The 17644-nt window shown below is 36.3% G+C and overlaps 1 protein-coding gene across 1 annotated transcript in view; it reads left to right on the top strand.

The window, feature by feature from the left end:
* Positions 1 to 17644, top strand: part of KIAA1328 (KIAA1328 ortholog) — a 369240-nt gene that overhangs the window by 215132 nt on the left and 136464 nt on the right. Inside the window, exons 7-8 of the mRNA XM_074383567.1 lie at positions 10022 to 10683; positions 14828 to 14935. Of these exons, the coding sequence (XP_074239668.1) occupies positions 10022 to 10683; positions 14828 to 14935 (770 nt within the window). The remainder of the gene's footprint in view (positions 1 to 10021; positions 10684 to 14827; positions 14936 to 17644) is intronic.

The raw sequence follows: 17644 nt of genomic DNA, 5'->3' as shown, positions 1-17644 counted from the left end.
ACTCTTACCTCTCAACATATTTAAAAATTAACTCAAAATGGATTAAAGACTTACTTGTGATACTTAAAACTATGAAAGTGCTAAAAGAAGGCATAGGAAAAACACACCTGGATATTGGCGTAAGCAAATAATTTATGACTAAGACCTCAAAAACAAATGCAACAAAAACAAACATATCTGAATGGGACTTAATTAAACTAAAGAGCTTCTTCTGCACAGCAAAAGGAACTATTAGCAGGGTAAAAAGACAGCCTAGAGAATAGTGTATTAGTTCATTTTCACACTGCTGTAAAGAAATACCCAAGACTGGGTAATTTATAAAGGAAAGAGGTTTAACTGACACAGTTCCACATGGTTTGGGATGTCTCAGGAAACTTAGGATCATGGTAGAAGGGAAAGCAAACACGTCCTTCCTCAGGATCTCATGAGAAGTCATTAACTATCACAAGAACAGCATGGGGGTAACCACCCCCATGATCCAGTCACTTCCCATGAGGTTTCTCCCCCAACACATGGGAATTACAAAATTCAGATTACAATTCAAGATGAGATTTGGGTGGGTATACAGAATACAATATTTGCAAAGTACGTATCTGTCAAAGGTCTAGTATCCAAAATCTATAAGGAACTTAATCAGATCAACAAGAAAAAATATTAAAAAGCAGACAAATGGCATGAACAGACACTTCTCAAAAGAAGATATATAAGTGTACAACAAACATGAAAAGAATGCTCAACATCACCAGTCATCAGAGAAATGCAAATTAAAACCACAATGATATACCATCTCACATCAGTCAAAATGGCTACTATTAAAATGTAAAAATTTCTAAAATCCAGATATAGATGAGGATGCAGAGAAAAGGAAAAGTCATAACTTGGTGGGAATGTAAATTAGTTCATCCCTATGGAAAACAGTGTGGAGATTTCTTAAAGAAGTGAAAATAGAACTACCATTTTATCTAGCAGTATCACCACTAGGTATCTACCCAAAGGAAAAATCATTTTATCAGAAAGACCTGCACTCATATGTTTATTGCAGCACTATTCACAATAGCAAAGGCATGAAATGAACCTAATTGTCCATCAGTGGTGGATTAGACAAAGAAAATTTGGTATATATACACCCGGAAATAGTATGCAGCCATAGAGAAGAATCAAATCACGTCCTTTGCAGGAAAATGTATGCAGCTAGAGGGCATTATCCTATGCAAATTTACACAGAAACAAAAAGTCAAATACCACATGTTCTCACTTTTAACTGGAAGATTAACAGTGAGTACACATGGACATAAAGATGGAAACAATAGACACTGGAGACTCCAAAATGGGAGAGAAAGAGTGGGGAAAAGGGTTGGAAAAGCTATGTCTTGGGTACTATATCCACTGTTTGGGTGATGGATTCACTGGAAGCTGAAACCAAGCATTATGCAATATGTCCGTGAAACAAATTTGCACGTGTACCCCTAGTCTATTTTTTTAAAAAAATTATGAGGTTTAGCCTTTTCTGAATCCGGTAGTTACTGTTGAAAATGTTGACAAGTCCAATGGTACACATATGGTAGGATCTGTTCTGACATTTGGTATGTGTTACTAGTGTTCTAATCCGTTATTTACACTTTATTGTGTTCCTTCTGTGTGCTTATATTTTTTTAAATTTCATAATTATTGACTTTAATGTCTTTTAGATTCAGTATTCCTAAACTGTGCTACAGTCCCTATGGGAACTAGAATAAGTTATGAGAGCCTTAAAAATGCTTTTGACTGCTGCATTCCGTTATTTTCTCTTCCATTGATGGCCTATAGCTTCAGCTGCTGAGTGGTGAAGGAGCTCAATCCTCCTGGGCCCATTAGATCTAACTTGTTTACAGCATTGATATCTATATGTTAAATGACAAGAGAGTTCAAGTTATTGAATAATTTAAAATTCAGCTCTAATTGGTGTCGTATGACCTGAAAAAGGCCATGGATGATGCCAGGAGCATGCTGTGAATTTCTTATAAATAATTCATGAATTCGATGATTCGTTTGCCTGGATGTCTTGCTAAATGCAAAAGTTTATAAGTCACAACTGATGATATAACACCTGTAAGTATTTAGTTCATATGCTAGAAGGCAATCTACCTTGATGATCTTCTAGCAAAATCTGCCATTAGAGAAGAGTTAATTGCATGGGGGAAAATGAACATTTCTTTGGGGTGAGACTTTGGCAAGCCACACAGTGCAGCTGTTGCATTACGTATTTTCTGTCAAGTTGACAACTGGTCCATATATGCCCAATGTTAAAAATGCATCATGTCATTCTGTGCCTTATTCTACATTAACTCGTTTCTCTGGGAGATACAATGACCTTGCCCACCCAGTAGTGTAGGTTTTGAAATCTTAATTGAGGTCTTGAACTACTGACTTCTCAATGGAATAAAGAGCAGAGAGGAAAATTTTGAAGTTACAAAATTGGAGTTTTTCATTCTTATAAGGCTGTAAGTGGAAATATGAAGATTGTTATAGGTTGCTTGTCAGGATAGGAAATTATTATTATTATAAGAGAATAAATAGCAATAAGATCTGTTGATACTATTGAGTAATTTTGTGGTTAATAACTCATAAATGCATTGGAAGTAATCACATCCTAAACATCTAAAGTTGATAACAACCTGTTGTAAGAAATTATTACTGCAGTTTAGTTCACCTCTTTTTTTAATAAGACTGGCCAGGACTATAAAAATGGTTTACAGAAACTTATAGAACACCACTGTTTACTTGTTGATGGGATTTCACAAAGTAATACTGCAATTGTTTTTTAGCATGTGAGACATGAGAAAATCCTGGCTTACCATAAGAACAGTTGTAAGTTACAACTTACTATAAGTTACAACTGACGATATAATATCATGTGATATAACACCATGTGATGATATAACATCAAGTATGTGATTTTTGGTGTGTGTTCATGTATGTGCTCATGTATGTGTGTATGTGTCCATACATGTATACAAGATCATATCATACATGTTTATAAATAGGCACTGTTATTTTCTATACAGTCTTTTTAAAATGTTGTGTTTTTAAAATTATCTTAAAGATTGAGAAAACTGATGTTGGCCAAGATGTGGAGAAATAGGAATGCTTTTACAGTGTTGGTGGGAGTGTAAATTTGTTCAACTATTGTGGAAGACAGTGTTGCGATTCCTCAAGGATCTGGAACCAGAAATACCATTTGACCAAGCAATCCCATTACTGGGTATAAACCCAAAGGATTATAAACCATTCTATTATAAAGACACATGCACATATATGTTCATTGCAGCACTGTTTACAATAGCAAGGACCTAGAACCAACCCAAATGTCCATCAAGGATAGACTGAACAAGGAAAATGTGGCACATATATACCATGGAATACTATGCAGCTATAAAAAAGGATGGGTTCATGTCCTTTGCAGGGATGAGGTGGCTGTTTAGAGGAATAATTTGTACAAAGTTCTTCCTTGACCTTCATTTTTTATTTTCCATCTCTTTAAAACTTATTTTGAATTATTTAAAGGTCTTTTTTTCACCAAGGATGTCACAAAAGTAAATTCAGACGACCAAAAAGCATAAGAAAAGTTGCTCAACATCATGACATATAAGAGAAATGCAAAATAAGACCACAATGAGATTTCACTGCACACTCACCAAAATGGCTAAAAATAACACACTACCTACCAAGTATAGAATTCTAATTCATGTGAATGTGGAGCAACTGGGACTCTTCACTTCGCTTATGGGATATGAAATCGAACGACCACTTCAGAAAGCTTACCAGATTGGCATTGCCCTAATAAAGTTAAATATATGCCTACCCTGTGGCCAAGATAAATGCATATATCTAAAAAAAAGACTTTTAGCATTACTTTTAATGGGAAAAAAACTCAATTACCTTTGCACTAGCCTAATATAAGAATACTCTTAGATGCTTTATTCATAATAGCCCCTAACTAGATACAATCTTATATCCATCAATAAATTATGATATATTCATACAATGAAATACTATGCAGTGGGTCGGGCATGGTGGCTCATGGCTGTAATCCCAGCACTTTGTGAGGCCGAGGCAGGTAGATCACAAGGTCAGGAGATTGAGACCATCCTAGCCAAAATGGTGAAACACCATCTCTACTAAAAATACAAAAATTAGGCATGGTGGCATGCACCTGTAGTCCCAGCTACTTGGGAGGCTGAGGCAGGAGAGTTGCTTGAACCCAGGAAGGGGAGGTTGCAGTGAGCCAAGGTTGCGCCACTGCACTCCAGCCTGGGTGACAGAGTGAGACTTCGTCTCAAAATAAATAAATAAATAAATAAATAAATAAAATAAAATAAAATAAATATATATATATATATGTGTATATATATATACATATATATATAAAGAATGCACTGTAAACACACAACTTAAAAGAAGCTAAAAAATTATGTTGAGCTAGAGAAACCAGGCACAAAGGAGTGACATAGTCTGTGATTCCATTTATATGAAGTTTAGCATAAGCAAAATGAATCTGTGGTCATAGAGGTCAGAATGGTGCAGTCTGGGAGTCTGAGGAGGTGATATTGACTAGAAAGGGCACAAGGGAACTATCGGATGATGGAAATGTTCTATAACTTGATCTAGGTGATGGTACACAGATAGATACAAATATAAAAATTCATCAAGCTGTACACTGAAGATCTTTGCATTTTATTGTAAATTATGCCTCAATGTTTAAAAACACTGATTTCTAAGTTAGTGTTATATCTCAGAAAACAATCATATTAAACCCATGTGCCAGAGGCAGCCATTTAGGAGTTTGTGTTGGTTAAGCCGTAGTTAAGAGAAGTTATATTTGCACGTATAGAAATCCTAGAGCAGCTCCAGAAAGAAAAATACTTCTGCTTCATTCAGGCCCATTGTTACTTATTTGTGTACTAAAGGCAACATCAGTCTCAACTCTACTAATAATTTCTTATATTCAGATTCTTACTTACATAGAGTTTTCTATTTCTATTCTCTTCCTTTATAGCACATGATTCAGCCTAATTGGAGATTCTAATTTTCTTTAGTTACTGTGACCCATACTCCATCTTGAATTTTTCTGTTAAACTTATATAGCAGACCAAAGCTTATTGAGAATGTCTATGTGCGAGCCCCAATGCAGTGCACACAGAGGGATAAATATAGCTCTTTCCTTCAAAAATTGTTGGGTCAGAATTCAGTGAGGTGAATCATACTAATAACAATCGTGGGAAGCATTCATTTGAATACTAACTTTATGTTAGACATGGTCCAAGCACTTTATATGAATTATTTCATTTAATCATTATAAAAACCCTAGGAGGCAGTGCAAGATGTTAGTGTAAGTCTGACATATTGCCGGGCACAGTGGCTCACGCCTGTAATCCCAGCACTTTGGGACGCTGGGACAGGTGGATCACGAGGTCAAGAGATCAAGACCATCCTGGTCAATATGGTGAAACCCTGTCTCTACTAAAAATACAAAAACTTAGCTGGGCATGGTGGCACGTGTTTGTAATCCCAGCTACTCAGGAGGCTGAGGCAGGAGAATTGTCTGAGCCCAGGAGGCGGAGGTTGCGGTGAGCCGAGATCGTGCCATTGCACTCCAGCCTGGGTAACAAGAGCGAAACTCCATCTCAAAAAAAAAAAAAAAAAAAAAAAAATTACGTATTTTGTATGAAAGAGAAAGATGAATAACTTCTCTGTTATCTCAGGCAGTTAAATTCTGGCCTGACTTGCAAACTCAACTTTAGCAAAATAAAGGTAAGTGACTGAACTCATTCACTTTAGAAGACAGTTTAGATATAACCTGTTGTAACTGAACATGCCCTTTGAGGATTTCTCCCCCACCTCCTCTACACACCACTTACAGTGTTCTCTTTGGAAAAAAAAAAAAAAATGAGTGATTTTTTTTTCATAAATTGGACTTTTATAAATGGGTGCCCTTGTTAACTGCCCATCTTTCTCACCACCATATTCAGTTTTGAGATAGATGCTTTTTTAAATCCCCGTTTTACTGATGAGGACCTGAGGCTTGAGCAATTTGAGTAATATGCTATATTAGTTTTCTATTTCTGTGTAACAAATTATCACTAACCTGGTAATTTAAAGCTACACAGATTTATTACTTCACAACAGCTTCCCTGGGTCATGATTATGGGCACAACTTAGTTGGGTCCTCTGCTTACGTTCTTAACAATGCTGCAATTGAAGTTCAGATGGGCTGCATTCTTATATGGAGCTCAAGATCCTCTTCCAAATCCACATGGTCATTGGCAGAAGTTAGTTTCTTACAGCTGTCTGATGGATGTCCCATTTACTTACTAGCTATTGGCCAGAGACTGCTTTCTGCTCCAGAGGTTTCTCCCACTTGGCCCTCCCACAACATGGCAATTTATTTCTTCATGTCCAGCAGGAGAATCTCCAACTTTGTATGGGGTAGGGGATGAGGGAGCAGGATAAGACCTTCTTTTAAAGGGCTTACCTGATGAGATCAAGCCTACCCAGTATAGTCTCCCCTTTTATTAACTCAAAGTCAACTTATTAGGAACCTTAATTACATATGAAAAGTCTCATTTACCATAAAATGTAATATAATCACAGGATTTATATCCTGTCATATTCACAGGTCCTCCCCATACTCAAGAAGAGGAGATAATAAAGGTGTGTACACTGTGGGGTGAGAATCTTGGGAACCATCTTATAATTCTGCCTATTACGCATGCATAGTAACCCAGCAGGTAATTGACAGAGCATTGCCCTCTGAGCAAAGCATGCATTAAAATCATGAAGCTGTACTACCTCTCAAAAACATGAAACATTAACTACCTGAAAAAAAAGTTTTCTAAATTATTCCAAATACTTGATTTTGTGGATAATTTCACAATGAGTACCATTAAAGTAAGTGTAGAATGGGTTAATACCTAAAAATGGACATATGTAAATAATGTTAGGAAACAAAAATGAGACATAAAATATAGATTTGAATATATAATGATATAAAATAGTTAATTTAAATTTCTGGATCTTTTAAAAACTTAGCTGTCATTTGAAATATATATTAAAAATTCTAGTGAAAGATAGTTTACCATAGTAAGTAGCAGGTGATAAATGTTAAATATTTGTACTGACAGTAAGTACTATAGAAGTTCAGAGTAGGAGAGATTAATGTGGACTAGAGTTTTCCTTTAGATGTAAAATAAAATTAATTTTTTATGAAGTAGCTTATTAGAAATTTTGCCCAGCACTGGTTCATATTCTATTGCTTGTCATCTGTTTGGTGCACAGGATTGCATGTCTTCTTTGAAGAAGAGCCAGTCTTCTCAGATGTGATGCATTCTCATTTAAATGGAAATCCTTTAACATTACTACAGTCATTCAATTAAAATCTTAATCACTGTAATAGCCCTCCATCTTTTATCATAGGATAAGAAACATGGTGTTGCTGTGTATCTCTGTTAGTTGATATTTTTTACCCATCAGTCCATCATTTGCAACTATTGCAAAATAAATGGGTGGGATTTTTTCCCCTTATACTAGGGATCTCATTTTTCATTCAGTTGTTTTATGTCTGTGGATAGCCATTTCAGTTTTAAATTAATTTTTTTTTTAAAAAATAGGTCATAGTAGACTGAAAATACCCCCCAAATGTGACCATGTCTTAATTCCCGAATGTTACATTACATGTCACAAAGGACTTTGTAATGCAAGAGACTTTGCAGATGTGATTAAGGCTCTTGAGAGGGGGAGATTGCCTGTATTACCCAGGTAGGCCCAATAAAGTCCAAGTGGTCCTTCTAAGAAGGAGCAGAAGGAATCAGAGGAAAAGGCAATGTGTGATAATGATGGAAGCAGGAGCTGGAGTGATACAGTGTGAAGACGGAGGAAGAGTCATAAAAGTGAGAAATACAGGTGGCCAAGAGAAACTAAAAAAGACAAGAAAGCTGATTCTCTCTTCAGAGCCAAAAGAACCAGCCCTGCCGACATCTTGACTTCAGCCCAGTGAAACAGATTTCAGATTTCTCACCTCCAGAATTGTAGGAGAATACGTTTGTGTTATTTTAAGCTACGAAGTTTGGCTATCTTGTTATAGCCCCAGTAGGAACCTAATACAGAAGTTGTAATATATTTGTTTACTGAAAAAGTCGTATTTCTCTTACAGCATTGAGCAAATATGCTTTCCTTAGCATGCAAATAATTGTGTGTGAAAAGTGAGATTATTTTGTAGGATATAGTTAGAAGAATAAGAATTTTCGCTTGCTTGGTTAATATAAGTGTTCAATATACAGAAGATATTTTGGATTTGTTTGAATAGAAATAGAAAATGGCAAAAAAGTAAAGTGTTAACATAAATGGGCTTTGAATGAAAGCCTGAGGGAAGAGGAAGTGATAGTGGAAGCTGTCAAGGGCACTTCAAATAACTTGCTGAGATCTGCTTAGTTTCTTTCTCTTATATTCTCTTTATCTTTCACTAAAGACTGAATCTATGTATCTAGAGTAAGTAGATCTTGAAAACACGACCTATCCACAGGTGGATTTGTTCCTTTCCAATTTGTGTTAAAGGTTATACTTTGGCTGCCCAAAAGAAATAACAGCTGCTAGGAATAACACATCTTCAAACAACCCATCTTGCTAGTTAAGTAATTGGAGTTGGAGGCCCTTTTTTGCTGTGCTCCAGATCTAAATTCAAGAGAAGTTTCTATATTCTAAAGGGCTACCCTTGGAAGAGTCTGATCGTTGGCTGGATTCATTTTCAGAAATGCACCTCAATCTGTTTAGTTTGATTAAGATTCTTTCTTACATATCAATATCTTTCATTATTTTGTTAATAACAAGTGTCCACCTTCATAAGCAAGTTGCTCATCTGCAACACATGCAACATTTACATTAAACTAGAATATTTCTGTTTAGACAACCTGGAATCTAGATATACCATTATTCTGAAATACACTATGAAGAAAAGCTGCTTAGTTGTACTAAGTCAACAATGTTCAGAGATGAACTAAGTATAACAATTCAACCTTCCTAGGCCAAGGCTAATAGTAAGGCATACGGAGATGTTCCATTATATAGACCAGTAGTTTTCAAAGTATGGCCTCAGATCAGCAACAAGAGCAAATTCTCTGACTCTGTTCCAGACAGAAAGATTTGGAAACTCTGGGGAAGAAGCTATTTTTTCATGTTGAACAAGCACCCTCCAGGTTATTCTGACCCACATTAAAGTTTGAGAATCATTGATATAGATTAAGTTTTGTTCTCACTGATAGAACAGGCTTACAGCTAAAATATTGCAAAATCTGACTCTATTGGACATGTCAGAGATAATTTGCAACTGCTTCCTTTCTGCCTGAGTTCTGTCAGACTGTAATCACTTGTATAGATTAATTGAAAAATCATTATGTTTGTAGATGAAATTAAATGTTTTGTTTTAAATAACTGTTTTTGCTTAAAATCCTACGTTGTTGAAAGTGGTTGGTTTTATATGTGTTCTGTAAAGACATTTGTAAAACCTCATCAAAGTTCTACCAGTAAGTTACATTCTATTTGGTATAAGATGAAATGTTTTACATCAAATCTCATGCTGTGTAATGGCCAAAGAGTATTTAAGGTGACTGAATGGATTCCTTGGGTCAGTATTCAAAAGTAAACATTTTAAGATGTTAACATTTAAGGCTTTTACCTCTTCTCAAAATTGATTTTATGTCACTCTCATTATTTGAAACTCCTGAAATAACCAAGAATCTTGCTTAAGCAATATGTAGCAGCACTTTATTTTTCTCGTCTTTATGTGGATTTACTGAAGTGTAGGTTGTTTGAAAATGGATGTAGCTTTGGGGCACAAGTCTGTTTAGCTGTGTGAATGCTATAATTTAATATTTAAGACAAAATAATGACTTTGGCTTGGTAAACATATATCACTGATTTCTGAAAAACCAATAGAAAGAACTTGTTTTATTTGTTCTTATTTGACAGGTAATCTTGTGGTTCTTTTTAGGTATCCAGTAGGAAAAGCACTCTCCAGTGTTCATCTGTGGAACTGGATGGTTCCTACTTGAGTGTAGCCAGACCACAAACCTGCTATCAAACCAAGCAAAGACCTAAGTCTGCAATCCAGGATTCAGCTTCAGAATCCCTTATAGGGTTTAGGAATAATTCTTTGAAACCAGTAACTCTTCGTCATCCCAAAGATGATCTAGAGAAGATACCATCAGAGACCAGAACATGTAATTATGAATCTCCAGGGAGAAAACCAGTAGAAGCAGTCCTGACAGAGAAAATGCCCCAAGAAGAATTGCAGAGAAAGGAATGTCGACACCTTAAGCCTATTCCTAGTCAGTGCTGTGGTCACAGACTTGCTGCAGATCGTGTTCATGAGAGCCACCCTACAAACACGGCCCCTCAATATCCTAAGACACATCCAGAATCATGCAGTTATTGTGGGCTTTCTTGGGCATCTCTGGTGCATGGCGAAGGGGTGCTGCAACCCAATGAAACTTTGAAAAAGCAGATCTCAGAAGAGAGAAGGCAGCAACTGATGCTTCAAAAAATGGAGCTAGAAATTGAAAAGGAGCGCCTTCAGCACCTCCTGGCCCAGCAGGAGACAAAGCTTCTTCTAAAACAGCAGCAGCTTCACCAGTCTCGACTGGATTACAATTGGTGAGTTCTGCCTGTTCCTTTAGCAATGTCTGTATTTTGGAGAACACAGTGTAAAACTGTTGTATTACAGTAGCAGATGTGTAGAACCAGAGATTCTTCAGGATCTTGGCTTGCTCAAGATGCAAATGTCTACTAAGTAAATTCCCTTGTATTCTTTGGAAGACTTCAAAGATTATCTTGTCTTCCAAATTGTTAGCTTAGAGTATCTGTTTCTGAGCAGTCTGGTGTAACTTTTGCTGGGTTCCAAAGACAGCATTTTAAAATGATATAACCTTTACACAGAATCCTTTGCTGTTTGATATTGTGGACAATATTAGGCATTAAATAAAAGCTTGAGATTTCGGAGTGAGGAATTAGATCGTGAAGCAGTGAGATTAGCTGTGATGATTCCAAAATTATTTTTACCTGCCATAATATAAAATATAACAAATGATGGCTCCGAGTCTTCTAAATTGAACCCTTTCTGGCCATGAAGGATGACCTGTTGAATGATGAATTCTCATAAACCTATCCACATTTAGGCTGTTCTTCCCTTTGCAATTCTTCCATAAGAATAGTGTTTCAAAAGCTGAATTGCTGTTTTGTTATTATATAGTGTTTTGTTTCTCCACATCCTTGCTAGCATTTGGTATTGTCATTAATTTTTATTTTACCTCTTCTAATGTGTGTATAATGACATTTCATTGCAGTCTTAATTTGCATTTAATTAATGACGAATGATGTTGAGCATCTTTTTGTGTGCTTGTTTGCCCTCCTAACTTCAGTAAATTCTCTATTCAGTATTGCCTATATTCTAATTTGATCATTTGTGTTTTGCTCTCTGTAGAGTTGCCCAGGGTGGAGTACCATGGCGTGATCTTGGCTCACTGCAACCTTTGCCTTACAGGTTCAAGTGATTTTCCTGCCTCAGGCTCCCCGAGTAGCTGGGATTACAGGCACACACTGCCATACCCGGCTAATTTTTGTTAGTAGAGACAGGGTTTCTACCATGTTGGCTAAGCTGGTCTCAAACTCCTGACCTGCCCACCTCAGCCTCCCAAAGTGCTGGGATTACAGATGTGAGCTGCCATTCTTGGCCTCAAGATGTTTTTTTTTTTTTTTTTTTTGAGACAGAGTCTCACTCTGTTGCCAGGCTGGAGTACAGTGGTGCAATCCCCGCTCACTGCAGTCTCTACCTCCCAGGTTTAAGAGATTCTCCTGCTTCATCCTCCCAAGTACCTGGGATTACAGGCATGCACTACCACATCCAGCTAATTTTTGTATTTTTAGTAGAGATGGGGTTTCACCATGTTGGCCAGAATGGTCTCGATCTCCTGACCTCGTGATCCGCCCGACTCAGCCTCCCAAAGTACTGGGATTACAAATGTGAGCCACTGCACCCTGCCAAGACATTTGTAATTGAACACCTTTCACCTCTAGTTCTCCTGCTTACTCCCACCATGTTTTATCGTAGCTGGTGCAACCCAGAACTAGGACCATAAATCTATCCATTTAATTAATCAGTATCATAATTCATATTTCTAGGCTGAAAGTTGCCCTACTCTCTGGTCTACTTTTTAGATTTATATAATTTTATCACTTTGGAGTTATCTGAAATTCAACCTTCTGCATATTAGCATCAGATAACAAGAACATCTCAAATGAATCCTCCTAAGACATTGCTTTTCTTGTGCCACTTCTGAATTTTAAAAACCCATGATAATTTTGTATTAGGTTATGTTTATTCAAAGTAATATTTGAAGCCTTTTATAATTTGGAACAACCTCTCTACCCATTTGTCCCACTTTTTCTAAGAAATAGTTGTTGTTGTTTTTTTTTTTTTTTTCAAAAGGCAGATTTGTTTCCTTGAGATCTTCTCAGTATATCATTCATGTTTCTTTCTCAAGCCATACCTTTCCCTCTGATTTAAATATCTCTGTCCTACTTTTCCATTTATCCGCACCATGACTCTTCATTACAACACAGTCAAAATCCCACTACTTAAAATTTCTAGATTTGCTTTCCTTTTCACATAACTAATAATTGGTTATTGAATATGTCCAAAATTAGCACCTTATTGTTTAATGTGTAATGTTCGTCTGTAATTCAGTTTCATTCTCCTTGTCTGAGTACATATTTACTAAGCTCTCTACTCTGCACAAAACTTTGTGAGGAGTACTAAAATAAGCAAGACTTTATCTTGGCTCAATATAATACACATAATCTCACTCTTTAATTTTATGTAATTTTAACTTTTATATAACTTTACTGGCCTTTTCATTTACATTCCCCAAGGAATTTTTTTTTTTAGGACAGCATCTCACTCTGTCACCCAGGCTGGAGTGCAGTGGTTTGATCTTGACTCACTACAACTTCTGCTGCCTGGGTTCAAGCAATTCTCCTGCCTCATCCTTTCAAGTAGCTGGGATTACAGGCACCTGCCACCACACCTGGCTACTTTTTGTATTTTTAGTAGAAATAGGATTGCACCATGTTGGCCAGGCTGATCTCAAACTCCTGACTTCAGGTGATCTACCTGCCTCAGCTTCCCAAAGTGCTGGGATTACAGGTGTGAGCCACCATGCCCAGCCCCAGGGAATTTCATTTCAACTAAATTCATGAATTACTATCTGCTATTCACAAGCTGTTGTTTATAGTGCTTAGGGTGTTCTGGAAAAATACTGGGAAGGCAATCTAATTGAATACTAAATGAGTAGCACAGAATTGTTATAGTAGTTCAGAATCTTGGGATGAGCTTGTCATTTTAGAACTAGTTTGATATGGCATTGATATTTCCTTAAATTGTAATTAATGATTCATTCTGCCACCTTGCTGCTACATGACTGCTGGTAACAACTTTTGAAAGGGTATTATCTTTGTGAGCACTTTCCAGATTGATCAGAGACGATTTACCCACAATATTATTCATGATTGTGCCAAGAACCATCTTAAATCATTTTTAGAGCAAAGTAATGTATGTATAATGAATAAAAATCAAGGCTAATTATAAATATTTACCTTTGTCTCCTACTCTAACAATATGCCTTAATACATGATTTATGCCTATGATAAAATTCAGTGTTAACGAGTGAAAAACGTGTCACCTTGAGAGAGTTATGTGCCTGGCCCTCACTTTAGTCATTTGTAAATAGATAATGGTAAAAGTAGCTATGTTATAGAGTGGTTGTGAGGATTAGTACACTAGTGCTGTAGCAGCTACTCTGACTGCTTGCTATTACTGCTACTGTTTTTTCACTTTTCTCATAATTGCCTGATTTGGGCATTTTGCATCTGCATTTACCTACCTATGTGTCACTACCAAATATTAGTCTTAAACTGTAAGTTCCTAAGGGAAATTAATCCATGTACTTGGTATATTAGTGTGCAGTTAGTTGGAATTATAAGACTGTCTTTTGATAATGATGAAAATGACAATATTGTTTTAATGTTTTTACACTTCATGGTTTGATTTCATAGTTAAAAAATATACTTTACGGATGAGGACATTTCTTAAAAGCTGAGAGAATAAGTGTCACATATTTGATACCAATGATTGACACTCAAACTCCTGGTAGAAGACCTACGTTTTTGCCAAGTTTTCAATGGCTTTCTCTCCTCAGTACATGTCAGTGTGGGGCTAAGTAAGCATTCATGGATACAGTGTCTTCCAATTCTTTTGGAAGAATTCATCTTTGGCTCAGGGAAAATATGTTGGTCAGTGAGCTGTAGCCCTAACTCTTGAAATGTCAGTATGAGAAGTGGGTACTTCCTATATAAATAAATGTGATCAGGGTCAGTGATAATTATTTACTAGACTTCACATTGAGACACTGGTGATCAAAATACACTTGCTTACAATGAATAGAGGGAATAATTAACTTTCTATGGCAGAGATTTCAAGTGCTCCTATTGAAGTATTTATAATTTTGAATTTTAAATGATATTCTAACCAACTTAATTTTCCCTACCTTTCCTATAAATAAAGGAAATTTAAGTTACTATGAAATCAATTTTTTACATATATTTAGGAATTACTCATTTATTTTTGGCAGACTGAATTTTAAGTTGAAAATAATTTCTGGGGATTGAGCTGAAAAAGCATGGTTTTCCAAAGTTTGTCATTTAGGTTCACAAGATTAAAAATTCTTAAAATTAATTTTTACAGGTTAAGAACTCAGGCTGTGTTTAAGTCAAGAGAACTGGTTCCTGAAAAAGAGCTTACTAAACCCCAAGAACTCAAACTGGATATGAATGGCAGTGACTCTGGACCAAGGTAAACCTGAAGTCTTAGTGAAAACAAGAATATTAAGGGTGTAAATATTTAGGATATGTTTGGTGTACATTTATAGCTCTATATTGATTCATACAGTTTTCTGACCATGTAAGTACATTCTTGTTAAAAAATTTTCAAAAATATAGAAAAGTATGAAAAACAAAATAAAAATCATTTATAATTCTACAACTTTGAGATAATCCTTTGAGCCCTTTTTTCCTATTTCTTTTTTTTTTTTTCTTTTTTTTTGATGTGGTATTATAGTCTATATTGAGAATTAACAATTATGCTTATACAGAGTTTTATGTTACTTTTTTCACTGTATCGTATTTTCTGATTGTATTAAATACTCTATGGAAACATTAATTCATTCAACAAATATGTATTGCTTGGTAACTTTCCCCAATATTTATCTATTAGTCTGTTATCGGATAATACCAGGTTTTGCTGTTATAAATTATGCCTTGAAGAACATTTCTCTAAGTAAAATTTTTTACTTTACCTCTACCTATTTCCTAATTATAGATTCCTATAAGTGGAATTTCTAATACAAAGTATATATGAATCTTTTTATGATTCTTGATTCACGTTGGCAAATGGTTTTATGTGATTCCTGGCCTAGAGGCTAAATCTGCAACAACTAATCTGGATCTTGGGGCTAAAGATTAGACCTTGAACCTGGGTCCTGGATCCTTAGTCTGTGGAGCCAGCCCAGCACTGGGTTCTATGGGGTCAGGCCTAAATCTGCCTCAGGGTGGGACCATAAAGACTGACCTAGCATGGGACAAGCCTGGTGCCTGAGGTCAGGGATGCCAGTCTAGACTGAGGCATGGGTAAACTAGGGCCGTGTGGACTGACCTGGCTCTGGGGTAGTCTGAAGTCTGAGGCAGGCCTGGAACTTGGAATGGCAGGATCCTACCTGGTGCCAAGGCAGGTCTGCTTAAGTTTTTTTGTTTGTTGTTTGTTTTTGTTTTTGTTTTGAGACGGAATTTCACTCTTGTTGCCCAGGCTGGAGTGCAATGGCGCTATTTGGACTCACTGCAACCTCCACCTTCTGAGTTCAAGCAATTCTCAGGTCTAAATACTCAGTATGTAGTATTGGCCTGGAGTTTGGGACCAGGAAGGCCTGCCCAATACTAGGTTTTCCTGATGTAGGCCTGATATTAGCGTCTGAGGCAAAGTCTGGTTCTCACTTCCCTGTCTTCCCCACCCAAGCAGAGGATCTCTTTCTCTACTGTGTTGGCTGAGCTTGGGGAAAGGGCATGCTGCCAGTAACATAAATCCATCCTTCCTACCCTCTTCAATACATTCTTTTTGATTTTTGTGCTACAGTCAAGTGCTATAATCTCTCACCTGGTTTATATAGCTCTTATAAAGGTATTTGTAGGTGGATAGTTGTTCAAATTGATGTTTCGGATGGGGGAGATGGGAGGGACAGGGACAAGTCCTTGAAAGTCCTATTCTGCCATCTTACTGACGTTCCTCTTCCTACGAGCAGTTTTGACTGTTTTAGATGTTTCCTCTTTTATCTGTTCCTTCTAGTATTTATATCCATATTTCTGAATAACAGACTTATATAGTCATTAAGTATTGACTTTCTACTATGGAAGTTGATGATTTAGCTCTCACTGATAACTATCGATTTGCTCCCTTTTTATCTTCCCTCTGTTTGCCTTTCCTTCTTCCTTTTTCCCTCTCTTCCCTCTCTCCATATTTCTGTCTACGTATATAATATACTCCCACACATGCTATTTCCTTCCTTCTGTCCTCTCAATATATCTATATCAAAATATTTATAATAAGACTGTAAATATTTTATGCACAGCTGAACTGTGTGCTTTACTATTATTAAATTTAATTTTGTATTATTATTTTCTCTGGAGTTTAAAAATGCCTTCTTCAGCACAGGAAGACAAATACTGTGTGATCTATTTTAGATGTAGACTCTAAAAAGGTTGAATCAGTGGTTTCCAAGGCCTGGGGGGTTTGGGGAGTTGGGGATGGGGCTGGGGGCGGAATAGGAAGATACTGCTCAAAGACTGCAAAGTTTCAGTGAGGATGAATATGTTCTGGAGGTCTGTTATATAGCATGGTGACTATGGCAAATAATAATGTATCATATAATTGAATATTGCTAAGAGAGTACATATTAAATGTTAACACCACAAAAAATATAAGTATGTGAGGTGATGGATTTGTTAACTAGCTTGATTTAATCAGTTTGTGATGAAAATATACAATATATCAAAACATCACGTTGCATACAATAAATATATACAGTGTTTACCAGTTAAAATTTACAAGATCCTTCCTGGAGACTTCCATAAAATCCTGCTCTAGTGTGAACTTAATTATTCTCTAGGCATTTTGTCTAGTGATTTCATTGAAATTTTCTTACCTATCATTGTTGAAATTTTCTTTATTTCTTTTCTATCTTATATTCCTTTTTCCTAGGTCACATGCTATCCTCTTTTTGGTTTATACCCTTTCATCTTACTAAAACATGCCCTGCAGTAGCTTACTGTAGGAGTACAGAGGCAGTAATTTTTTTGTGTTACACCTTTGAAAAATGTCTTTAGTCAATCTTCACATTTAATTTATAGTTGAGCTTTATACAGCATTCTCAGTTAGTAGTTAGTTTTCTTCAGAAGGGATTGAAGGTTGTGTTCTATTACCTTCTAGTTTCTGGTTTTATCATTAAGAAGTGCA

This window comes from Saimiri boliviensis, chromosome 13, assembly GCF_048565385.1.
Source record: "Saimiri boliviensis isolate mSaiBol1 chromosome 13, mSaiBol1.pri, whole genome shotgun sequence".
Lineage (NCBI taxonomy): Eukaryota > Metazoa > Chordata > Mammalia > Primates > Cebidae > Saimiri > Saimiri boliviensis.
This window is presented reverse-complemented; position numbering and strand designations above follow the sequence as displayed.